Here is a 25462-nt window from a genome sequence, read left to right on the forward strand (position 1 = left end):
CATTGTGCTTTTTTTCAATTTGAAATCGTGTTCATCAGATGCAGTTTCATAAGTATTCAGATGCAGATATCTTCTCCCCACCCTGAAGAGAAGGAGCATATTTACACGTGTATGTTCTTCACCAAATTACTTCCTTTTTGAAGTCCCTGCTTTTGTCCTCAAGCCGTTCTGAGTGAATGTATGAAGTGGTAATACTTGTTAAACTTCAGTTCTGGTCCTCGTTTTTTAGCTCTGCTTAAGGAGATTGAAGAGATTCTTTGTACTTTTTATATTATGAATATAATGTCATATGAAAATATGAAATATTTAAAATATTTGAAAGTAAATCTGTTCCCTATGTACTCCGTGCCGAGTAAGATCATCACCAACCTTTGATCACGGACCTTTGGCAAGTGAAACGTAAAAAGTCTCAGGGAGGATTAAAAACTTGCTGGTTGGTTTCCCAACAGCGGTCAAGGTTGTTTTTTTAGGCAAGGAAAACCTCTCAGTAGCTCTTGAGTTATCTGTAGCAGGAGAAGATATCCACAAAAATCATTTAAAGTTTTGAGGTAAATGTTTAAATTCTATTAATGGAAAGCACACCATCAGCTGAGGAGGTGAGAATGAAATAATAGAAGTATGAATGTACAGTATAGGGTTGTATTTGTCCTATCATAACGTACCAGTAGATGCTTTTCTGCTCAATACTGTAAGAAAATTCAGGTAAAGTGGAGCAAAGGAGGAGGAGTTAAGGGCAGCCGAGGATGGCAAGGTGCTCAGCCGGGCATCTCTGCCGGGAGGACAGCGCGGGGGGAGAGGGGCTCGTCAGCGCTGGAGGGGTGGCCTTGGTCCAAAGCTCCACCGGCAGGAGCCGTGCCTGCCCGTAACATCGCCTCATTTATTTAGCAAATGACTTCAAAAAAACCAAACCAACAAAAAAAACACCCAAAACCCCACCAAACGTCACCGAAGTTGTGAAGGTGTTCGTATGCTGCTTTTCCTAAGAGCCCATTTCTCGTTTGGTTCATTGTCTCAGTTTTATACCTTGTAGCGTGTAGTGTCTGATTTTCAGTAAAACCTGCTGTTTTTGTGAATTAAGGGCCCAATCTGAAATAATTACGCTTCAGGAGGCTTTGGCTTGACTAGTGACCACTGGTTCAGCAGCCCCGCGAGCAAAGGGCTGTGCTTAGGGGTGCCAGGGGGGTTATTAGTTCTACGTTAAAATGATGGCCATTCTTAATAGCAGTAAATCCCCAATCTTTCTTTCATCCCTCTCATCTCCTGCCTGTCATTCACTGAACATCCAAACATTTACAGGTCTCTGATGCCCGCTGTGTCAGCGGGGGCAAAATCCCCGTTGGCATCAGTGGTTTTACCCCAGGGTCTAAGAGATGCTGAAACCATTTGGTGGGGAGTAGCTGGGCGCAGGTCCCTTGTGGTCTGGGTAGCCCTGAAGTTGTTGGAGCACGACTGTAATTTATGTTTCTGTAATTTGTGTGGCTTGAAGTCACGTTTTGCAGTACGTTGTGCTCTGACGCGCTGCCTCGTCCTTCCTGGGTGTTGATGTGGCGGTTTCTGGGACTCTGGCTGTGTCCGAGCTCGGGGAGCACCAAGGGGTGAGCACCAGAGGATTGGATGAAAAAGGGTGAATGTATTGCTTGCCAATAGATAACTAAACATGATTTTTGAGACATTTAATCTCCCCTGTCTCTCTCTGCCTTTTTAAACGACCAAAGTGGTCCTTCTCCTTCCTGGCTCTTCATTGAGAAGCTGTGGGGCAATGCCGGTGTGGCACCTCCTAAATTTCTAAGTTTTCTCTGGGTGCGTCAGCTCCGAGTTTGATTTAGCTCTTTGCAACGGGACTGACGGCAGAGGAGGAGCCATTTACGTGGTCTCTTCTCCTGCTGAACAGCAAGGCCGACAAGGTTTTCTCCTGCCCTTGGGACCTCGCCGGCTATTCATTTTCCCGGCTGTGAAGCAGCCTCCAGCCTCAGCTGTTGGCGTGCGTGCAGCACCGCAGCTCGAAGATGTGTTATTGTGCTCGTGCAGAAACGCGAGGCTGTATTCGGAGATTATAGTTCCCCCTTCCCTTAAAGAATGGGTGCTGGGTCTGAAAAATGCCGGATCTCAAAAAGCAGATCCTATAGTGGGGTAATATTTAACAGCAACTGTTTCTCCGGTCTGGCATCCCCCGGGGGATTTCACCCCCAGGCGTGGGGGCCATGGTGGCCGTGGCAGAGGAGCGGGTAGCTGGGGAGGTAAGACTGTCGGGCTGGCTCTGTAGGCAGCGGTCCTCTCTTCTGGGCACCTTTCAGCAAGTTCAGTGGTATGTTTTTTCTGCCTGTGATCAGATGAAAACCCAGGACACCCTCGGGCAGGCAGGATTTGTGTGCTGCTGTGGTGTGAGACAGCTCTTTGCGTGTGTGCATGGTAAGGTTGCACCCTATATCCAGCCAGACCCCTGTGTGCTGAGTCAAGTTGCCCGTTTCAGAATGACTTCTCTTTTGAGATCATCCTTCTTCATGATATTGCTGTAAAAATAAATCTGTCGTTAGCGTTATGTTGCAGATCCGGGAGAAATTTTCCATTGGTTCAGGCTGCGCAATAGGAGAGAAATGCGAGTTTTACTCCAATTTATTGTTTGTTTTTAGCAGAGCTTCAGCCAGCAGTGACCTGTTTGTGCTGGGTGTGATCCTCTTTGGAGGAGCCGGGGCTCATCATGGCTGCTGCCTCCTCATAAGGGCAGGGATGCTTGGCCCGGTCTGCTGCTGCGGGGCAGCTCCCGGGACCAGCGCTCGCTGGGGATGTGCCCACCTGAAGAAGCCCTACAGCTCTCTTCAAGAGCACCTCGTGCTGTGAGCACGATGGAAAAGCTAGGCACTAAAAATATGCTCTTTGTGATTGCAGTGAATATTCTGTATTTTTTTTATGGTGAGAAAATATTGATAAGAACTTTGAATTTATCACCCTGGACCAACAGATGGGGGGGGTGGTGGGGGTGGGGTGGGGGTGTATTTCCCGTAATTTAGCCCTTCCTCACCATTGCCCTTCACCTCTTAATCCCCTTATCCGTACACTAAGTATCCCAGCCCTCATTTCTTCCTGTATCTGCAGTGTTGCAGTGAAGGATGCTTCTGTTATCTCTTGCTTGGACTTTTTTTTTTTATTTATTTCTGCTCTATCTTTTTTTAATGGGGTGATTAGCACTGAATAAAGCAACTAATACGAAGCTGGAGAGTAGCACACTTGCTGAGGATTTCTGCATATAAATGACTCGTTTGCCTTTTCAGCCCCTGCTGCAGCCTAAGCAGGGGTTTCTCCCAGCCGTCTGCAGCGACATGCGACTTGTCTGTTTGATAGATCGCAATTTAAGTTAAAGCCAACAAAAAAAAAAAAGCTCATGAGTAATTCTGGCTGTTCCTCCCAGTATGCCGCCTTTCGCTCTGCTCTGCATGGATGATTCAAATAATGCAAAATTCACTTGCGGAAAATGTCAAAAACTATCTTGGCTAAACGGTTCCGGGTGAGTAATGGGGCTGGTGTTGCTCACGGTGGCTCCCCTCCGCTGACGGCTGGCTCCGATGAGCCGTGGCAGCAGGGACCCGACTGTGGGGACACATAAAAGTCCACGGTGACGCGTTAAATTGTTCGGAGGGGATGGGAGAGCGTGGCTTCCCGCACGCCGGAGCGATGCTGTGGTGGAGAGGGGTAATAAAAACAACTGCAAGTAAGGATGAATACCCCTGAGAGATGGGAAGTGACCTGCTTTCTTCTTGGCATCTTCTGTCACTTGATAAATACCAAGCCCAGCAAGCCGCACGTGCTGAGCCACCACCGCCCTGCGTCATCCTTCCCTCGGTACATTAAGTTACGGCAAGCTGTTTGCTTGGATGAGATGTGGTTTTCCTCTAGCTTTCGACTCGCATATCACTTTATCATTAAAAAGAAAAGCAAGCTGAGGATCGGAAGCGGCTGTCAAGCTCTCCAAAGCAGAGCAGGGTACCGAGTCAGAGGCTCCCCGTGTTTTTGAAAGCTTCGCTGTGTCTGCTACTTGCTTTCAGTTCCCTCCCCTGGATGTCCCTGGGCAGAGGAATAAAATCATTTACAGCCTGTGGCGGTCGATGGAGCTATTTTGCTCACGTGGATGCTGCTGAAGTTTTTCCTACCAGTCGAGCGCGTGAAATCTCACAGGTGGTTAAGTGTCCCTCTGGATCCCGCTCACCGCACACAAAGTATCCCGAAGAGCAGCGATTGCGCAGGACTTTATAGCCCTCGCTTGTACGGTCTTGTTTGCAATGTGTGCTTGGTGGTACAATGCTGCGCTGCCTTCGGGGAGCGGTTGGGAGGACACTTCAAGCGCTTTCAGTGCCTCAACAGAGATTGAGTTAATCCCAGCCGATTTAATTCCGATTTACCATCTTTCTACAAGCAGCAGAGCAGGGTGGTTGTAATGGGGGGTGTCCGACGCTCCCCTCTAGCACCCGCTCTGCATCCCCTATGTTGCTGTCTCGGGGGCCGTGTCTCCGGTGCGGTAGAGGGGTGCCCGGTAGGAGAGCCCCGGCACAGGAGGAGACGCCGTGATGTTGCTCTTCCCACCCTGGCTGGTAACAACGTGTGAGGTTCATTTGGTCCTTAAAGATAGCGCTGCTTGGCAGAGGTGGTGACATCTCAGCAGCATCTCTTTTGACCTGAATTTTAGCTGATCACCGATGCTATTTATAGAACTGTGTGGGCTCCCATCACCAGAAACCCAACTTGCTTCTTCCTAACCCTGTTTCTCATCTGTCTCTTGGCCATGGTCACGTTTAGGTGCCGAGAGGGGATTTATGTAGTGTGGTGGACTGAAAAATATCGGAGATTTCTGAAAATAGCCCTGTGACTGCAGTAAGGTGTTTGTGGGACAGCAGTTTGTGCCTGCTGAGGTGTTCCTCACCGCTTTAATTCAAGCTCGTACAGCCTTGCTCCCGGACCTCACCCTCCTGTCGTACCCAGCTCCTCATCTCAGAGAGGTAATATGCAGCCGTGCTCTTGGGCAGCCCTTATCTGAGGGGGTATGGTGCTAATTGGACTATAAAACCTGGTTATTTTAACTCTGATTGAAATGCCATTTTATCTAGGCTGTAAACCTTTTGATCAAGGACAGCCGAAGGGTGGGATGTTTCAGTTCTGGATTTGGTTCATGTTGTAAATAGTCTGTGCCGTTGGCTTGGCTTTCTGCTCGAGGTGAAATCAAAGCCAAATTGTTGGAATGGCTCAATAGGGAAAGATGTGGTCTTGATGGGATGGGAGTAGACTATGCAGCAGGTCTGTGGGATTAAAGGTTTGTGAAAACGAGTTAAGGCATGGACATAACATGGCACTAAACCAGCTGGAAGTCAGTTTTGAAGACTGAAGAGCCAGTGTGTCCCTCCCCTTCCTCCCTTGCCCCCTGCCCTGCCCACTTTGATGCCCATCTTCTGCGTCTTAATTGAGCCCCAACTGCTTGTGCAGCAGCCCTGCTGCCTGGTGGCAGCTCATGGAAATCCCCCCAAGATGGGAGGAAGACTTAATTGACTTAACTGACTTTTTGCTCCCTCCCCACCTGCTCTGTCACCCCCTTGTTGTGTCCGAGCCATGGGGTCAGACTGGCCAGACCCTTGAGTTGGAGACCTCCATGGAAGGAGACCTGAGTGGTGGGCAGGACAGATGTGCCCATCAGCCTTACGGAGAGGAAGTTTTTGTGTCCACCTACCTCCAGTCGCCCTCTCCCCCTTCTAACAAGCACGACGCAGTATTCCTGTTAGACAGAAAGAGAAGCACAAACACTCGGGCTCATATGTTCAGCAAAGCCTAGATTATTCTGAATCATCCCGTATCCTTATCAGAGCGCTACAGCCGGCGCTTGCATCAGTCACAGCACAGGCTAGCGGAGTCGGTGGCAGCGCTCTGCCCGTTTTAATTGCCACAAGCGAGCAGCTATTTGAAGCCCTGTCCCCAAAGAGCAAACGAGCTTGTCACTGCACATAACTCGGCTTTGCAGGAAATACGGGCTCAGCAAGCGTTCGCTATTAAAAGCCTGCTAAGGATGCAAACGTATAGGGGTGCACGTATAGTGCAGCAACCAGCTGGATATGCCGGAGTGGGGGCACGGCTAGGCTTGGATCTAGGAATGGGAACTCCCCTTGGGATTTTAGTTTTGTTTTTTTTTTTCCCCTCTCTCTTAATTGCGGAGTACTGTGATGCCTAGAGACTTAGGTGGGGGGGAAGGTGGAAGGGTCATGTCCCTGCAACTCCTTGGGTGTGGGGTTCCTCCAGAACAAGCTTCATCATGGCTCTGGGTCACACATTGGTTCTGCTCAGCCCCTCCTGTGCTCTCAGCTGTACCATGTCTTCTTTCTTCCCTGGCAGACATCCCATGTTTCTCCTGATCTCCTGTAAGGCACTGCTTGCTGCTCCTTCCCCCTGTGAACAGAGTATGATGCCCAGTAGATAAAATACCAGGTCTAGTGGAAAGGTCTGGCTAAAAACTAGTGCTCTGTGCTAAAGTTACCCTGGGGACTTGAGGAAGAGTTGAATTACCTGAATTTCTGGATTCCACAGAAATAATGAGCATACTTACTGTGGGGAGAGGCTGCATATTGCCTTGAGCACGTCTGCCTCCGTTTTGCCTGCGATGGGCAGTGCGTACTCTACATATTGCAAAACCTTTTGAGCTTCGAGAAAAGCAAATACTCTTGGTGTTTGATGGAGCACAGCGTGCTAATGCAAGGCCAACAGTGCTGGGGCAGAGGAGGGGTCCCCCCCAAAAAAGTGAAGCCCGGTTAAACTGAGCCCTTGTACCCAGACATGCTGCTTTCCTCTACTCCTGAGCAACCTGCCCAAGGGACCTTTGGCAGACTGGGGCATGAATCCTGCTTTTTTTCGGAGTCCCAAGTCAGTACTGAGATGCTGGGCCAGGCCAGCTCATGCCCTGAAATTCGTTTTTACAAACTCTACCTTATGTTCTGACCTGCCATATTAATTTTCCAGATGATATGATTGTGGCTTTCAAATTGGAGAGCGCTCTGAGAAATATCACCAAACAGGCATGCTGCTGCTGCCATCTGTCTTTGAGCTGCTTCTGGGATCCCATTACTTGCTCTCAGCAGACGATCGTTATTGCTTTATTGAATTAGGAAGAAAAAAATCCAGCAACTTCTGAAATATTGTTTTCCATAACTAATTCCAGGTGCTAAATTCTCGTTGAGACCTAGGGGACGTGTTGAAATGATGCTTTATGCAGATCTTGGGCATAAAGTTTTTACCGGTCTGCCCAGAAAAGTCCCGTGACCTGATAGTTCTGAAGGATGTGTCGTTTGGAGGGCTCTGAACAGCTCCAGCACCACCGCATTGAGTGATCTCCAAGCCACGCCACCCCAACCAAAAGCCAACATTGAGCGCTACGTTACTTTTTGTAAAAAGTGAAGGCTTCATTGCCCCTACTGATGGTTTTGGCCAGCTCAAGCTGTTGCCCCAAGTCCCCCTTCTCCAGCCAACCCCTTTTCCCATGTCTTCCAGCTGCAGGGAGTTGCCCCATGCCACCCAGCCTGCATCCCACCGGGAAGCAAAGCTCTCAGCACAGCGAGACCCTCTCCCTGTGAGGATGAGCAGCATCCCCTGAGGAGATGTTGGCCGTGCACAGTGTGCCATTTTGCATCCCAACGCCTGCTGCACACCATGGTTCAGACCTGCTTCTCCTCCTTTCCTTTCTCTGCAGAGTGCCAGGAGCCAGCCCAGCCAGGCAGGGGGCTTGACACCAACAGACAAGGCTGTGGGCAGATAAAAGCTTATGGGAAGGTGGTATTTATTTGGATGTAAAATGTTTTCCCCTCCTGGTGCACAGGTCCTGCTGCTTCCCTCTTGCCGGGCAATCCATCCCTTATCTGCCCAATTTAAGGCAGTTTAGGTCTGATTGCTCGCAGTCGGCGCAGCTCCCACCGTTCAGCTGGAGGTTTTGATGCACAACACTCGAAAATCAGGAGAGACCTCTCCAGCTGAACACCCGAACACGGAGGGAGCAGCAATCGCTCCTGCTATCTCGCCTGCGAGAAACGCGCTGTAGATCGGAGGGTGCCGGTGGCTGGTAATTACACTCGAGTCGCCTGGGTTTGAGGCCGGGGCGCGGTGACAAGATGTATTGTTTCTCTCCAAAAGCGGTTTCTAATTGGCATTGGAGCAAATCAAAGCAGGGTGAAATCAGCTTGAACTGTGCAGTTTGCTGCTCTGTACTTTCCTTTTTGCCTGGATGGACACGGAGCGGGGCCGTTCCTGGAGCACTGCAGCTTGCGTTGCCTGTCACCCAGTCCAACGTGCTCCTCGGCTGCGGCGGCAGCACCGGTGGAGTGGAACCAGCATGGAGGTGCTGGGCGCTTTTGGCACCTAAAGATGATGTATTGAGCTATTGGGCTTGACTAAGAAATGCTTCTATAGAAGCACCTTTTAAAAAATGTTCTGCCAGAGGCATAGGATGGCTGCCTGGAGATAGCTGTCTGTCATAGCTGTGATGCTTTAATCAAAAATACACTATTTACAAGTAAAAGAAGTTTTTTTTTCTTTGCCTGACAAGTTAATTTGAGATTTCATTAAACACTGGTCCGCTCGTGGGGACCGAGTTGTCGGCTGTGATGGCATGGACGGATGCCTTCATTGAGGAGCTCTTAAAGACTTTGTTCAAATGAGCAACCTGATTTATTTCCCTGGTATTTATTGCTTGGGGTTGCATGCACCACTGTGACCAGTACATCTCCATCTCTCTTTCCATCTTCTCTTTCCAGCCACCAGTGCTAGAAATGTTGCTGCAGCTCAGCAGTGGGAGTGCTGTCTTGGCAAGGGGGATGCTCCCGGCTGTGCGGGCAATAAGGGGCTAAAGGCAGCATTAAAATAGTGTTTGACAGCGGCGTGTTTGCCCAAAAAGGGGAGAGAATTCTTGCATGGTGGGTTTGGGTTTTTTGTGTTGTTTGGTTGGGTTTTTTGTGTTGACCCAAAGCTGCTGCTGTTTAGAGATCTTTCAAAGAAAAGCTAAGAAGCCTGAAAAGGTGGAGGAAAGATTTGCTTCTGCGATATTTTTTTTTAACTGAGCAATTTCTATTTGAAATTTTTTCTCTTCTGTAATGGTTTCTAGTTTTGCAATCAAGGACTGGGCCCCTTGTTTGAGCAGAACAAAAGTAGCTTTCATTTGTAAGCTTGCCCAGGCTTTGAAACTGGGCTGAGGGGTCCCGGGCAGGTTGCTCTCTGGCGATCCTTTGAGCCCCCCATCAGGGGGGCAGCAGAGAGCTCCCCTAATTGGGTAACTTCATCTTTTGGCTTGGGTGATGATAAAGGAGGCAGCCTTGCGGATAGCAGGATTCTTTCTGATTAAGAGTTTATGCACCTTCCCGGGATGTATCACTTTAGATCTCCATGGCAATAATGACTTTAGATCAGCAAGCAAAAAATCATGATTTGAATGACCAATTTTAATCTTGCTTTGCAATTAGCATTTCTTTTGAAGACAAGGTAATTGCTATTGTAGACTGGCTTGCAATTAAGTACCCTCTTCTTAAAGGTTATGCAGTGGCTATAAAAACACAATTAACAGTGATGTGGCTTACAGGTATCTGTTCAAATTCTAATCGTTTGCAGATTTTTATGTTAGAATTGGTATGTATTTTACTTAGTAGATGGTGACTTATGAGCTGGGTCCAGGTGCTTTTGGATGGGGATAGGAATTCCAACACAGAAAGCCTATTCTAATTTATTAAAATAGGTAGCTGGTGACAGGACAAACTGTTTCTGGTGTTCGTGGCCATACCTGTAAGCCTGTTTTGGGCACCAGGGTCACCCAAGTTGGTCTCTCCAGAAGGCGGCGAAACAGGAGGTACGTCAGGGGGCAGGTGGTCTGTAGGCTGCTTTGATGGAACATGCAAGACTGAGCTCCTTTCATAGCACGTTGTCCTCCAGCGCTGCCCGAGCAGCTCCTAAACATGCACAGAAACTGCACCTGGAAACGCAGAAAACCATGAATTGGGTCTGAAGGCCATGGAGGTGCTGTGGAACCCCGGGGAGATCAAGACCAAGAGTTCTGCAGCATGAAGGTGGTGACCAGTCACCTCTAGGAGGCATTTTGCACATTGTGGTCTTGGTGCCGGGACAGGCTCAGACGTCTTCAGCAGGGAAGCTGCTCGCAGGCTGTTTTTACTGAATAAAATAGCTGCTGTTCAGTGTTTGTGGGCTGTAGGACGGCAAGGAAGACTTAGGTTAATACTTTGGGAATGTTTTCTAGCGGTGAGGATAGTTAAGCCATAGCCCCTTTATTCCCCCTTTTGCTGCCCACCCAGTAAATCCACAACTGGTGGGAAGTTTTAAAGACCAAATTAGACAAACATCTGTCGGCCCTCTTCTTGCTGCTGCAGGACATCGGGGCGAAATCCTGCATCCTTTAACATGGGTTTGTTGCAACGAAGCAGCAGCGTAAATAAAATTCAGACGCAGGAGCATCTGTTGGAAAGAGTGGGGCAGGGAAAGGCAGTGCTGGGTGCCCAGGCTGAAGGAAACCCACCCAGCGCCTCTCGTCTGCCTCTCGGAGAGTCTTAAAGATGCTCAAGGTTCGCGATAGGGCCCCGAGCCCCGTGGGAAAGCCTTCTGCGTTCGTTCGGGGTCGCTGGAGCCGGGAGGTGGTACCTGCCCCTCCTACCCGTTGATGTTGGTTGGTACAACAGCTTTCCCAGGGCGGTGCTCAGCGCTGCGGTTCGTTACTCCTCTGCGTGGGAAGGGGGCTGCCTGGGATGGCTTCGTCATGGGTTTAGGATTAACGCTCCTGCTGGACACCTTCCAGGTCCCTCGCTCGGGTCTCTCCTATCCAAGCGTGGTAAGTCCTGGCTGGACAGGACCTTTCGTTCTCCCAGCAGTCCTCCTTTCCCCTGCCTCCTCTGCGGGGTCCTGAGTGCCGTCCCTCGCGACAGCCCCTGCAGGCTTCCAGCCTCCAGTGCACTGCGCCCCGTTGGGCTTCACTGCGGCTCTTAAGCTCTGTCACGATCATCTAATGAAATTCCTGGAGAAACCAGTACAGCCAGCTCCTGAGGAGGGCTGTCCCAGCACAGTCCAGACCATGAACAGAAGGGGGGATGTCCTGTGCCTGTCTCCTCCCAGGTGCGCATCTGAACTTCGTGCCTATTTAATTTGTTCGATATTTGCATCCTCTGAGCAACATGATAACCCAAATGCAGATACAGGCTGAGCTATTTCGAGCAAGATCAGACCTGCCTTGGGCAGCTTACGCTATTGCTCCTTTGGCCAACGTTTGGTAACGAGCCGGGGTGTCTCAGGATCGTGGCATCTGCTCGCTTTTCCTTTGCTGCAGCCATAGATTTGTGTTTCATAGATTGTGTGGCTAGCTGGATTATAAATTATTCATGGCAGGGAACTTATCGTGTTTATCTGGAATAATTGAGCAATTAAATCTGTTTAGGTATGTAAAAAGATTGTGCAATGGCTTGTCTATCTTCAGGCCTTAAATTCTACAAGAGCATTTATTACATATTTAATCCAGAATAATAAAAAAAAGAAAGACAGAAAATACATTCTGCTTTGATGCATTGATCCACTCCCATATGTTCATTTGCAGTTGTTCATTCCAGTGGCTTCCCTCATAAATACATATTGGCGCAGGATAAATGAGACCTAACTTGAGTCCTTCAGTCTGCAGAAAATGTGAGGCCATAACGCCTGGTCTGTGACTCTCTTTGAAAATACTTTGGGCTATTTACGCTAGCACCAGGATTGTCTTTATCGTTTAAAAACTTCTGTCCCAGGCGCTTGCTACTGCGTCAGAGGATCAGGATCCTCTCCGCCCTGACTGCTGCTGTACCCTAGTCAGATGCTGATGCTGCCAAGGTAATGCAAAGTTTGGGGCGTAAAAGGACCTTCAAATATTCAAGCGTGTTTAGTTTAGTCCCTGAGCTACAGCCATTATCTCCTATTACTGTAATTGTCCGGGAGGGTTTCCAAAGGACCCAGAAACTCATGGGCAAGGCTGCAGCAGGGCCCACTCATAACTGAATAAATGTGGAGCCATGCAGTAAACGAATGATGATTTTATTCTGTATTACCAATAGGAAACTGGGCTGCTTTTAAATTAATCTATTAGAAGTCTATTTATTGAGAGCAGCCTATGCTCTTTATAGCATTATAGCTATGAATTGCATCACTGCTCTACGTGGTAGCCACTTTGCATCCAGAGAAACCCCATGGCCTCATGTATTTTTCTGCTTTAGGCAGGAGGTACCGGTGAATGGAAAGTTTTGAGCTCCCCTGCTCCCTCCCAGGCTGCTATTTTAGTTCTGCAGAAGACAATAAGTGAGCAGGACCGGAGGCTCCTGTAACTCTGGACGTCCGTCCTTCGGCTGGCAGCAGGGTACGGGAGCAGCCGCAGAAAAAGGCAAAGCAAGCCATTAGGCTTTCCTTGACCGAGAGGGCTCGTGCGGAAGTCCTGCATCCTGCATTACGGAGCGGGAGGGGACCCGGGGCTGCACTTAGAGACCATCGGCGTGCAAAGCTCAGGAGGTTAAAACCTGGGGTGAGCTCTTCGCGATCCTCCTGACGGAGCCCAGGGGAGAGCATCCTCTGAGCACGCACAGACGTCCAAACCTTTCATGCGCTCCTGCGGACAGGGAACAAAGGCTGTCTAAACAGGAGCTAGCGAGGCAGCAAATTGCACAAGAAACCTTCCCTAATGAACTGGAAGGACTTGTCCCTTCGCCTCGGGCGGTGGCACTGCCGGCGTGCTTAGCTAGGCAGCGCCTTGCTTTGGCGGGGGGGGGGGACCCCCGCTCCGGGGGGAGCAGAGGAGCAGCGCTGGGTTTGATGCTGGTAAGGTTTCCTTCTGCCCATCCATTTCTCTCCGCCAGCAAGGGCAAGTGGTGAAGAAGGGGATGCTCGCGCTTCCCGAGGGGCTAGCAGCTCGATCGGCGCCTTAGCCATGGGGGATGCTGCTGGGGGAGCGCCGTCCTGCATGTGACAGCAGATCAAGGTTAGTTGCAAAGCCCTGCAGCTGCAGTTATTTTCTTTGAACGTTTGCTTCATCTCTGCGTCAGTGGCTGCGTGGTGTGGGTAAAGATTGTCCGAACAGCGAGGCGCAGGAGCTGGAGGTTGCCTTTAAAAACTGCAGAGCCTCGTGTGGGTTAACACCTCCTGACACCCTCTGGGGAGAGGAGAAGGCCTGCTCTAGCAGCCTCCGGTTAGTTCGGGGAGCGCTAACTAGAGAAAAGGAAACCGGTTAAGAAGTGACTAATAGGATGAAATGGCACCGTCTTATTCCACAGCTCGATTCTCTGAACAAACGCTGTTTCCCATCTGTTGTTTGCAGTGAAGGACATGAGTTTGGGGGTTGGTTCCTCTTGCTCGCCAGCAAGCGAGCAAGTTGATTATTTTCTGGCAAGCATTAGCAGGATGATTACTGACGGCTTCGGTGGCTTCCCCTCCTGGGCAGGAGTGCTAAGGACTAGATTTTATTTGTATTGAGATGTTTGAAGATAAAGATGAGCATAAGGTGGCCTTTTTCAGAAGTGCCTCGGCGACCAATTCCCCTGTCAATTAAGTGCCGAAAGACTCCTAATTGCACAGTCCCTCTGGAGCCCTGGGTTCTCCTCAAACTGTGCTTTAGATTTCAACCAGGAAGCTTCAGCCCACGCTGCCTGCATGTTTGCATCCGCCTTCTTTCCACCTGGGTGCACGCCTGCATTTTGGTGATGTCTTGACACGCAGCCTGGCCAAGGACACACGATGGCTCCTGCACCCTGGGCCGCTCATGGTCCTCCAGAGGTGCCCTAGGAGACTTCATCTCCTGACGTTATCTGTCCCCCCCCAGATCGGACTGGTACACCACATTGCAGCCTCCCACGGGATGCTTTGCAGGCTTCTCGCTGCATTTGCACGCAGGATGTGCGCTGATCCAAACAACAGGGGCTGCTTTTCCTACCCTCGCTGCCTGAGCTTTGTGGCAAGCTGTCCCTGTGCTGCTGCAGGAGAAATCAGCCATAGCCCGGCTTTAAAAAACAACCCCAAAACTTCAGAATAAGGCATATATTTGTATTTGTCATATGCTCCACCAGCCAGTCTGAGATGGTGTGGGAAGCCTTCTCCACGCAGCGCTTTTAGCTTTTTCCATGCATCAGCAGCTCTTCCAAGATTTGCTGAGCTTTCCCTGCTCTCCTACAGCCATTCCCACCTCCTGCCTTCCCGGCAGCGTCCCAGCTCCCCACCGCAGCTTGCTGTTCCCTCTATTTTCTAGCCGAGGGCTGCCTTTAGCACTGCCTCTTCTCTTGGATCAGGATGTTGCTTTAATTGTAGGGTACGTGGCTTTGGCAGATTTCAGCGTGACAATGTAAAGCGCAAGACGTGCCCCCTGGAGAGCTCCTCCGGAGCGGATCCCGGAGGCATGGAGGGGAAGGGACGTTTCGCTGACTGGCTGATTTCACGAGATGACGGTTCTTTGTCTGCAGGCAGACTGATGAATTGAAGGCACGTAAGGACACTCTCGGGCAGGTCACTGGCGGCACCTGCAGCTCTAGGGAGAGGCCAGGCTGTTGCAGTGTTCCTCCAGGATAAGCCAGTAGCACCCATTAATGAAACCCTTCTTCATCCAGTCAGTGATCTTGGCACTGAGCCTCCCTATTAGTCTGATTAACGCAGTACCTTCGTTACCCAATTCCAGCTTTGGTTATTTTTATACTCCTCTCGTTCTGGCTGTACTGCTGGCTGCGAAAGGCAGAGGAGGGAGCTGTGACCCCGGCCCTGGGGTGCATCTGCTGGGGGTTGGCTCCATGAGAGGTGGCTCTGGGGCAGGAGCCTGCTTAGGGCTCTTGGAGTCGAAGAGCTCCTGCCAAAGTCTCGCTGTCTTGCTCTTCCCAAATATGTTTTTTCCAGGATTTCCAGTTTTGTAGAATATTAAATACAATGTTTTGGGCAACTCGGAGAAAACCCATGCTCCTTTTCTTCTCTGATTTCCCATGAACTTGGCTTCTTGTTTTTCAGCTAGTTGTCCATCCTGTTGTCTCACACCAGAGAAGGATGGGTTGTATCTTCTGCTGAACAAAGCTCCTTTGCTCTGTCCTGTTCAAAGTGGTCAACCTTGGATGGGATTGGCCACGCTTGACTCGAGATGACTTGGGAGCTGTTCTTCCCAGCCTAACGTAATCATCTAAAACAAGTCAGATGAACTGTGCTCCTGAAGTGCCCAATGGCCTCCTCTGATACAGGGTCGGATGGCTAGCAAGGTCAGGTGGCTTTGGCTGCAGTGAGGGGTTGTAAGTGGGTAGAGCTGGTGAGGAACCATTCAGTCTCAAGTCTCCAAAGTCCTAAATATGGTCAACTAATGCTCTCCCATACTTTTTGGGTTTATTATTTTTAGGTAGTAGGATAGCATCCTGGTCGAAATGGTCCAAAATAACCAACCCTCAGCAAAGACAGAATTATTCTTCATTATAATCCTAAATTTTGGCTTGAAGAGATCTCGGACGTTCAATTAAGAAATCTTTCTGCTTGCAGCTCATTTTAAAGCTTCTCCTGTCTACTGCAAAGGCTGAACACTATACTTAGGATACTTTTAGAGCTGTATTGTCTTACCTCAGGAGAACAAAACAACCCACACATTACCAGCGCTCCCTTGCATCTCCTGGTAACAAATCCAGGGGACGGACTGCTTCCACATAGTTTCCTAAAATAGGTGGTGTTAGAATAACTTCAGAAGTCTTATAAACTCAAGCTATCTCTATCGTTTCAGATCATTTTTAACTGGGGGCTTTTCTTGGTGTTTTTCGAGAAGGATCGGTAAGCCACAGCGCACAGGGAGGCTTTTTGGTCGCCCCTACGTACCTGTGCAAAACACTGCTCTCCTGTACTGCAGAGGGTCAGGATCCTGCCCACCAGGCGTGTGCCCATCTATAATTCTTATCGGTGTTTAAATCTGCCCTGAGCACATCCAGCGTGTGCTGTGTATATTCCTGCCTACCATTTGTTTTAAGGAAATGCTGATTTGAAAGTTTTCGTTCCTAATGGGATTCGGAAAAGGTCGGTGCCGGCAGCCGCAGGATGGCGTCGAGAGGGGGAGGCACATCTGGCAGCGGTGACCCCACAAGTGCTGCAGGCTGCAGACCCGTCCGTGCATTAGGGAATAGCAGGATTTGGGAGGGGGGTTAGAGGAGTAGTCTGGGACGTTGCAGGGGTCTGGGGTGGGAAGGGTAGGGCTGGTGGTCGTGGGCGTGTTGGGCACTGCGTGCAGGGCTGGGGCAGGTCAGGTGTTGGATGCGGACGTACCAAATGTCAGTAAAGATGGGATGGTTCCAACCTTCAAAGCTTTTGAGATCAGTACGGGTATAAAATACCTCATAGATGAAAGGCCTGCAAGCTTCACTTCCCTGAGTCTTCTGCTGAGCCCAACAGCATGTGTATAATTTGCTTTAATGGTTAGAAACATCTGCTGTTAAAAGTGATGCTTAATATATTTGGCTTCCATTTCCAGTCATTAGTTCTTTTTATGTCTTTTTCTGCCTAATTAAGAACCTTTTAGTACCTGATATTGTTTCCCCTGAATGTGCTGCTATATCGTAATCAAGTCACTTCTTAATCTTCTCTTTGATAAACGAAAAAGATCAACCTCTTTAATTCTCTCATTTCAGACTTTTTCTGCATCCCTAGAATCACTCTTAGAGATCCGGTCTATATCTCCCGCAGTGTTTTACTAATCTCCTTAAAATGTCGGTGTGGAACCGTAGAGGGCTCTGGAAGGAGTCCCTCGGTGCTGGACGAGGAGGCTGAGCCACCTCCTCACTCCTCCCTCCAGCTCCGGGCTTCCCGCACGGATCGAGCGCAGGTTTGCCAGGCAGCGGAGACTCATCTTCCTCTATTTATCGTTTTACCAAAATCTGCCGTGGGTGAGTGGTGTTAGCCATAGTGAGATACTTAAGCAGTGATGAATCCTTGTTGTCTCCCGGAGCAGCCAGGTAACTAGTCTGAAATCCATTTAGCATATTCACTATTCATATTTTATAGTCCTTTTTTTTTTTTTGTCAGCATGTCATGCATTACTAGGTCAAAAGACCTTTTGGACATCAAGGATATTGCTTCTATGCATTACAGTGCATAGAGTAAAATCAGGTTTGCCTGCTGTGACCCATTTTCCCCAAGACCGCGTTGACTGGCATATACCCGTGCCCTTCAGTTTTCTGCTGCGTGAATCCAGCGCTGTCCTCCTGTCTTGGACAGATGTCTGGCTAGCTGTCCCCTTCAGGCCGTACCTCTGCCGCCTTGGATATTCAAGCAGAAGACTCTTCCAGTCTTCTAAAATTTCCTCTTAAAAAAGAACATCAGCACACAGCAGTTTTCTTAGCTCTCTTAGATCTCTTGGATGCAAAATTATTCAGATCTGCCAAATTTAAATATCTTCTGGTGCTGGTAGATGTTGTTGAATGTTCTTCTCGATTGCTAATAAGTTGGAAATGCTTCATCCTCGTAATGAGTGTTATCCTGCTTCTTCCCAAATGTTCGACGACAGTAATTACAGCACTTCTGCCATATCAGTCTCGTTAACAGCTTTACCGTCTCCATCCAGCGATGGGCCTCTGTCCTTTCTAGGATGGCCTTTGTCCCTAATGCCCTCGATCAATCCTTCCTACTGCTCCCCAAGAGATTTCTTCCTGAAGCTCCTTTGTTTTCATATGGTTTAAGCACTTCACAGCTGCTCGGTTGACGTTGGTGTGCTGAGCTCCGATATTTGCTGATTTTGTATTTCTCATGGTACCCTTCATTTTGCACAGCAGCCGCCTTCACTTTTAGCTGGCCTCGTTCGCTCTTCAGTGAGGCATCAGTTTGGTTTCAGAGCTATTATCCACATTCCCATTTTCTTTGTATTTTTCAGTATTTCCCCCAGTCAGATTTCCTGGGGTGAGGGAGATTAGCATGCTCTGAGCAGCCAGTCTCAGGCTGTTCAAGAGAGCACAGCTTTACCTCCCCTTATTTTAGGGTATAACGGCGACTTCAGCATTCCCAGGTGAGCTGGAACTAGAGTTTTCAATAATTTTGGGTTTCTCTCTTCTCACCAGTAGACATTTTGTTTTGCTAGTTACCCAGACTGTTAGCAGTGATGAAGAAGCAATAGGATAAATTATTCTTTTCCTATTCTTGCCCCTATTTCTGTATTGTTTTCTGAGCATCTTCCCCCTGCGTGATGAGTCTGCAGGCAAGAAGAGGAACATTTAGAGGACAGCGATGCAAGCCAACCGAATAGTCCACCGTTTCATCTATTTCTGCATCTTATTTGGCCAGTTCTCCACCAAATCAAAACTTTCAGGGGTTGGGCTGGTAAAGGTTTACACCCAGGCTTTTCCATTCTCTTTTCTCTTTCCTGGGGGAAGGATCTTTGGCAAGATGACTTGGCCCTTCCTCTTTATTATCTTCCCTTCAGGATCCTTTAAGTCATCTTTGATCTGTGTAATCCACACGTTGTGTCATCAGTTGCATCAATTTGTGATAAACCCATCTAAATTTACATTTCAAATGCTTGCTCTGGGAGCACACTGACCCACTGTATTCCCTGCAGCTTTCTCCTGCTCCTCAGGACAGATGTTCCTCAGCAGTTGTTCACCAAGTCACCGAGAACAATTTGATGGTTTCCATCCCATCTGAAAGCCCCCTGGCTTTCTTCTGCCTCGGCTCCATAAGCCAGGGTTATTGTGGAAGGTGAGAAAGCTTCAATGATCCCATTGTTCCCCAGCCCCTGAGCTCAGGAAGATTCTGGTGGGCTCATCCACAGCTTGCATGGTGGCAGGACCTGGGGACGGTACCTCCCGGTGCCCGGGGAGCCGTTCTCCTGCACAAGCCTTGACCAGGGGCAAAGCAGGCACCGTGCGTGGCGCGGGGAGGGGGTGAGCCAGCAAAGCCGGAGCTGTGAGCTGTTCGGTATTCACCAGCAGCACTTGCTTCTCGTTAAAGCTGGCAGACAGTCGAGGGCAATCAATTGAATTCCCTCAATATTTTGTTTGATTGTTTGGGAGTTTATGCAGGAGAGGGGCAAAGTATTTTTCCTATTCCAGAAAATAAGCTAAATCTTGTGCCAGGCTACGATAGACACAGACTATACAAAAGCAGGAGTGTGGAGCGTGTCCTTTGTCGTGTACCTTGCGGTCGTGGTCCCTTAAAATCGAGATGCAAACAGCCCCGACGGCGGGTCTGGGAAGATTTCCTTTTCCCCCAATTTCCACCTCACCGGAGGGTCTTAAAGTGCGGGTAAGGAGATTATGTGGAGAGCTAAGATTTGCATTTCTTGGATACTGGGAACTTTGCAGGGAGAGACAATCTGAACAGAAGGGATTGGTTCTCCCTTATCAGAGCTGATGGGGACAGTGCCCAAAGCCGATGGGATTTTGGGAGACGCTGTCCTAAAATAGAGTAGTGGGAAGAAATTGCAGGGGATGTGAAAGCAAAAATAACGCGAGGAATTCTGTATGTCAGAAGAGAGATAGCAAGACCATAAGAAATTATAAAAACTAAAGCAATATTTTCAAGAACTAAATATAATGTGGCTTGTTTGGAAAGGCTTGGAGAAACAACGATGTAACGCAAAATTGCTGGGGAAAAATTGAGGCTGCTTTTCACTGGGCTCCGAGTCAAATACTCGAGCAGAGGCTGGTGGGGATAGTGGCGTGGGAGCTCAGCAAGCACAGCGGAGGCTGCGAAGAGCACAGAGCTGACGTGTGTCACCAGGCCTGTAAGGTGATGGGAAGAGCTTTGCTGGAGACTAAGAGGCAACGCAGAGCTCTCTGCAAGCTGGCAAGGCGGCCGGGTGCTGGGCAGAGCGCGGAAGGGGCATAGTGGGCAGGTGGAGGTTTAATTTTAATTTTAATCCGTCTTTCCTAGCTGATCTGAATTTCCTCTATTTCAAAAAGTTTATTATTTGAAGACTGGGCTCTATGAGAGTCTTCCTGGGAGCAGACCTGTAAGGGGGGGTTCAGGGCACATCTGCCTCCCTTCTCGGGGACTCGCCGTCCTGTCCCATCACAGGACCTGCCGAAACACCCAACTGCATCTCTGCAGGCAGCTCCTGTGAGCGGAAAAAGGTTAAAACGTGCCTGTGGTTGGAGTGTGTGTGGGGGGGGAAAAACCCCTGTGGCCAGGTTATGAATCGGTTGTGCAGCGCCCGTGCCTCCAACTGCAGGACCAAAAGGCCACGCAGACGTGGAGATGTGGGGCTGGGCGAGGCGATGGGGCGATTAATGTCTCTGTAGTGGGGATTAAGCCGAGCCTTAGAGGTGGCCCTTAACACTGGGATGAGGAGACGGCTCCCGAAATGAAAGGCAGGAAAATCTGCATCTCGTGCGGTGCGTTGCTGGCCCGTGGGACATGCGCAGGGAGCTGTCGGGTGCAGCAGCCCGTGCCGGGCTCTGGGCCCACTTATCCCGGATCCTGCTCCGGTTTTTGGGAATGCTCTAGTCCTTTTTGCCACCTTCGTTGCTTGTCTCGGAGAAATCTGTTGCAGGCAGGGCCGGTTGTCCTGCTGACTGTGCTATATAGTAATATTTGCCCAGCCGCTGAGCATCCTGGGGATTCCTCGTATGGGAAGGTTCACAGCTTTCATACGGCCTCTTTAATTAACTTAATTCAGACATTAGCGTGTCACAGGGAATGTCTCTCAAGGGGGAAGTCTTTCATTTATCACCATTTAGCCAGGGAGCATTGTATTTTTCATTTGCATCCAAAAGTTCATCGCTGCGAGAGTGAAGATTAACTCTTTACTCCCCGTCGGTGCGTTGCCTGCCCAGCAGCACAGATAGATCATGCAAGGAGAACCCTGCTGTCCCTTACGGGCTGCAGCCCCAAATTTTTGGGTGGAATATCGCAACCACCGCACCAATTCTAGAAAAGCCATCTCTGCTGGCCCCGGGGAAGCATCGGGCACGTCACGGCGGCTTTTCCCCGGGGAGGTACCCGGCGGCAGCGTGCCGGCGCTGGGGAGCGTCGCAATTGTACCTGTGCCTTCTAGCAGCATCCCTCTGTCGAGCTGCGCTGGGCCTGCTGCCAGCCTGCTCCGGTCTGAGGGGCCCCGGCTGTTTTCCGTGCTAGCTCTGGTTGCCAAGCGGGAGGAAAAAAAAAAAGGGTTTTAGGGAGGTGGTGGGGCCGGGAGCCCTCGGAAAGGCCCCTCTCCCCGGGGAGAGGCACGAAATGCGCTGCCTGCAGGCAGAGCCTCGTGGCTAGCAGGAGTTTTACAGCAGAAGCCTTGGAAGCAAATCAACGCTAATTAAAGCTGGCTTTCGCGCCGGCATGTTGTGCCGTGGGTACCTGTGACGGATGGGGTCTGTTCGCCGTGACTGCAAGATACTTTCGTGAAGAACGTGGTACCAAAATGTTTTTCGGGGGTTGATGCCTTGTTCCTCTAGCTACGTGGGGTTGGTTTAGGGGAACCGACGGGTGCGCTGGGGCTGCCTGCGGGCAGCTGTGGCCTGCCCGCCGCTCACTGCCCGTGTCCTCTCCTTGTCTCGCAGGTGAAGGAATGGTTGTGCTTGAACTGCCAGATGCAGCGGGCGCTGGGGATGGACATGACCACCGCTCCTCGCTCCAAAAGCCAGCAGCAGCTGCACTCTCCTTCGCCGTCCCCCTCCCACTCCCCGGCCAAGCACCCGCCGCCCGCGGGTGCGGATAAGTCCCCGCCAGCGGCCCGCGCCCCGCCTCCCGAGCCACCCAAACCTCACCCTGCGACGCCGCAGAGGGAACCGCACGGCCAAGGCCAGCCAAAACCTCAGGAGGCGGCCAGGTCCTCCCCGCAGCATCAGCAAGCCAAGCCTTCCTCCTCCGAGCAGAGAAAGATGACGGGAGACGCGGGGGCGAAGCCTGCTGCCCCGGCCCCCGGGGCTGGAGCACAAGAGCAGCCCCAGGAGGGGCTCACAGGGAAGCTCTTCGGCTTCGGGGCATCCCTGCTCACCCAGGCGAGCACGCTCATGTCCGTCCAGCCAGAAGCCCCCCCTCCGAGCCAGCCGTCTCCTGGCAAAGTGCCTCCAAAAATCGTCTTCAGCGATGCCAGCAAAGAAGCTGGTCCCAAAGCCGCAGGGGCGCAGGGCCGGGCTGGTGCTGCAGCGGCCGCGAAGCCGGGCAAGCCGGAGCAGGGCGTCAAGCCAAAGGAAGTGCCGAAAGCAAGGGTCTCGTGCCCCCTCTGCAAGGCGGAGATCAACGTGGGCTCCGGCGAGCCCCCCAACTACAACACCTGCACGACCTGCCGGCAGCAGGTCTGCAACATGTGTGGCTTCAACCCCACGCCTCATCTGGTGGAGGTAAGGGGGCTGGCGGGGGCGGGCGCCTTCCGAGCCGAGGGTCGGTGCTCTCTCCTCGCTTAAAATGGAGAAAAGAATAGTGCCTTTTCTTTCAAAGGTTTAAAAAAGCCTTTAAGAAGCTGCTGAAGCCAGGTCCCTCCTGGGTGAAGCCCCAGGGTTGGAGGCCATGGTCCTCCACCTCTTGACAAAGACATGGATTTCATATGGGTGCACTGATTTCATGCTGGTTTCAGGCCAGGAGTGGAGCAAGCGGTGGCTGTTGTTCGGGGCACCCCTGGCAGTGCCCACTGCTCCCCAAAGGTGTCCAAGGAGTCAGGACAGGGTGAGGAAATAGAAACAGGTCATGCAGATGCCAGCGTCACCAACAAGCATCCTCCTCCCGGTGCTGCGGATAGACGCCTTGGCCAGGCTTGGGAGGAGGCTGGTGAAGGATGAACTGCGGCTCCTGCATCCTCAGATGGTGAGGGTGCAAGGAAAATGGTACGGGGCGGGAAGGTGGCAGGACCTCAGCAAGAAGATTTCAAATCAGCTGAGGGCATGCAATGTCCCATTGGAGTTTGCTGCCCTCTCCAGATGGCAAGGGTCCTGCGCCGTTGTGCCTGGGGGCAGAGCGGGGAGGTGGGCTGAGCAGAGGATGGATGTGGAGATGTCCATGGTGTCGTTTGGGTATGAATTGGCTGGGGATCATGCAGCCTGCTGAGATGGAGTGCAAGGAGAGGAGGAGGAGGTGGAGGTGGTCTGAGGTCCACCCAGTCTCACCAACTATAGTCTAGGAGGTCTCTGAATTGTTATGATGCCCACCCAGATCATCTTCCCAAGCACCAAAAAGGCACCTTAGCCGACTCTAGCCACCGATGCCAGGAGAGGAGAGTGGTGCAACTGGGGCTCAGCTGGAGCATTCCCCTACTCCCTCCTCCCCCTTGTTAGCCAGGGAGGGAGATCTTCCAGACCCTTGGAGAAGACCTCAGTTAAAGTCTAGACCCTCACTCCCTCCTCTACAGGCGATTCAAGACCATTACGAGAGGACGCCCAGGGCTTTCTTTTGGAAGTGCTGCATCTCACAGCCAGTAAGACACAAAACCGATATCATCAGCACATGAAAAAGTTAATGAGAACTTTAAATGACCAGAAGTAGGATTGCTAATCTTGGCTCCGTTCCATGGTGGATAATTACATTTTATGTCCCTAGCTCCTCCCTGCAGTTTCAATTACACCCAGTAATTTTCTCCTCTTCCTGAAGCTGCTGCTGTTCATGGTCACGTTTGCGGTGGAGGAGAGCCGCTCTCCCGGCGCGGTGCACAGCGTGCGCGTGGAGGTGTAAACCTGTTAGATGGCCGCCTCCTTGTACATAATGCCGTTTTCAACTGAAACGCTTTGCTCGTTGCTCCTACCACTGCTTCCTTCCTGCCCAGAGGGCTTGGGTGGGAAGAGAAGGTGTCCAAGCGTTGTGCAGTCTCTTGGGTAGGGCTGAAGCCCTATGTTGGCGTGCCCTTAGGCAACGATGTGTTTCCAGGCTTCAGAAAGCTCGTGGGTTGATGAAATGGCTTTAATGTGCTCCCCTTGGCACCCACCTGTTAATTAATTAATTAGAGAATTAATTTGGAGTTGGGTTGTACTGGATAACATGATGCTCTCTGCAGGTACCATGCTGGTGACCTCTCCCCAGCGCTTGTCTCCAGGGTCACGAGCTGAAACCTGGGATTAAATTCCAGATTTTGAAGGCTGGACTCTGTCTTGGCTCCTTCAGCTCTTGAGTAAATGCCTTCAGACACCCTTGGCAAACTCGCCCTTGCTCGTATGTCCGTCCTAGGGTTTCTTGCCGCTGCTCATCACTGCGGTATCCACATAGAGTGAAGACCCACAGCGAGGTCCCACCTGGGCTTTGTGGTGTCTCGGGTTTTGTTTCCCTTTACACAGAACCATTATCCAGCTCGGAATAGATGGGTTGGTTTATGGGATATTTTTTTTGAGAGTAGAGGAATAAATGCAACATTGGAGCTGTGAATGTTCTTAACAAACCCTTTCTGTGAAAAGGAAAACGTTGCAAGACCTGTTAATGCAGTCGGGCTTTAGGCTTGCTTGATCTTCTGAGAAAATTGCTCTGTGGTCTGATCCTCTTTTTGCCCGCAGCTCACGTGAGCTTGTCCCGAGCCCGGAGATTCACACAAATACCAGAACTCGCTCTTTGAAGTGGCGAGGCTTGATCCATTAATTGCTTTATGAATTAGGACCTTGACTGCAAACTGCCCTTGGAAGCTGCCTGCAAACTAATGAGGAGATTTGAGCCGAGGTGGGGTACGTGCGGAGGAGCGCGAGCTGCGGGCGAGACGGGCACGTCCTCTGTATGTACCGCTGGAGCCTGGGCAGAGTCCTCACCCCCGGCGTGAGTCACAGGGAGGGAGAGGGCATGGGCCGCGGTGGCCTGGTTTTTGGAGGAAGGATGGAGTTTTGCATTTGGTGCTAAAAGAATCCATTTTCTGCCAGTAGAGTTGTATCGTCGCTGCAAGCAGTTGAGGCTTCGTCACAGCGTTGGGGGTGGGCTGCGTGTGATCATAGTTTCGTAGCAAAACTGCGTAACCATCCTGGGAGGGGAAAAAAACCTAAATAATGTTTGCATCCTCGTACAGGACAAGTATTGTCGCTAACTAGGTCATCGCCACTGCCGGAGAGGCACTAATGAACTTGCGCTGAGGGAGGCTGCTCTCCCCGGATCGGTGCGGGCTGTCACAGCTCAGTGGGAGGCATCACCCAAACTGAGACTGGAACGTGGTGGGGGGGCTGGATGACCCCAGTAGTACGATGGGAGCTGGAGGACAGCACCGCTTCCCTGGGGGGACCCCAGCTCCTTGGTGGCATAATCCTGAGGGTGAAGGGCATCCTAACACCCACTATCCCTCGTGCTTTCCTCCAAATCCGTCACAGCTGTTGAGGAATAGTCCCTGCAAGTGGCTGAGGTGGATCTTGGAGGGAGCATGTGGCCAGAGCAGGTCTTCAGGAAGGGGAGCTGCACGCTTAGAGAGACCTCATGAGATGCACTAGCCTGCTGATGGAGGTGAGACCGTGTTAGGCTGTTGCACGCTGCTGGAAGCAGACCTCCTGCTGCGTGTCTGTGTGTTTCTGCTGTGTGGATGGGCCACCAGCGGGATGGGACGGGTCCCAACTAGTTGGACGCA

The 25462-nt window shown here is 50.8% G+C and overlaps 1 protein-coding gene across 1 annotated transcript in view; it reads left to right on the top strand.

Moving 5' to 3' along the window:
* BSN (bassoon presynaptic cytomatrix protein) overlaps window positions 1–25462 on the top strand; it is a 95376-nt gene that overhangs the window by 30427 nt on the left and 39487 nt on the right. Inside the window, exon 3 of the mRNA XM_075159286.1 lies at window positions 21507–22289. Coding sequence (XP_075015387.1) covers window positions 21507–22289 — 783 coding nt within the window. The remainder of the gene's footprint in view (window positions 1–21506; window positions 22290–25462) is intronic.

The sequence above is a fragment of the Calonectris borealis genome, chromosome 10, assembly GCF_964195595.1.
Source record: "Calonectris borealis chromosome 10, bCalBor7.hap1.2, whole genome shotgun sequence".
NCBI classification, from domain to species: domain Eukaryota; kingdom Metazoa; phylum Chordata; class Aves; order Procellariiformes; family Procellariidae; genus Calonectris; species Calonectris borealis.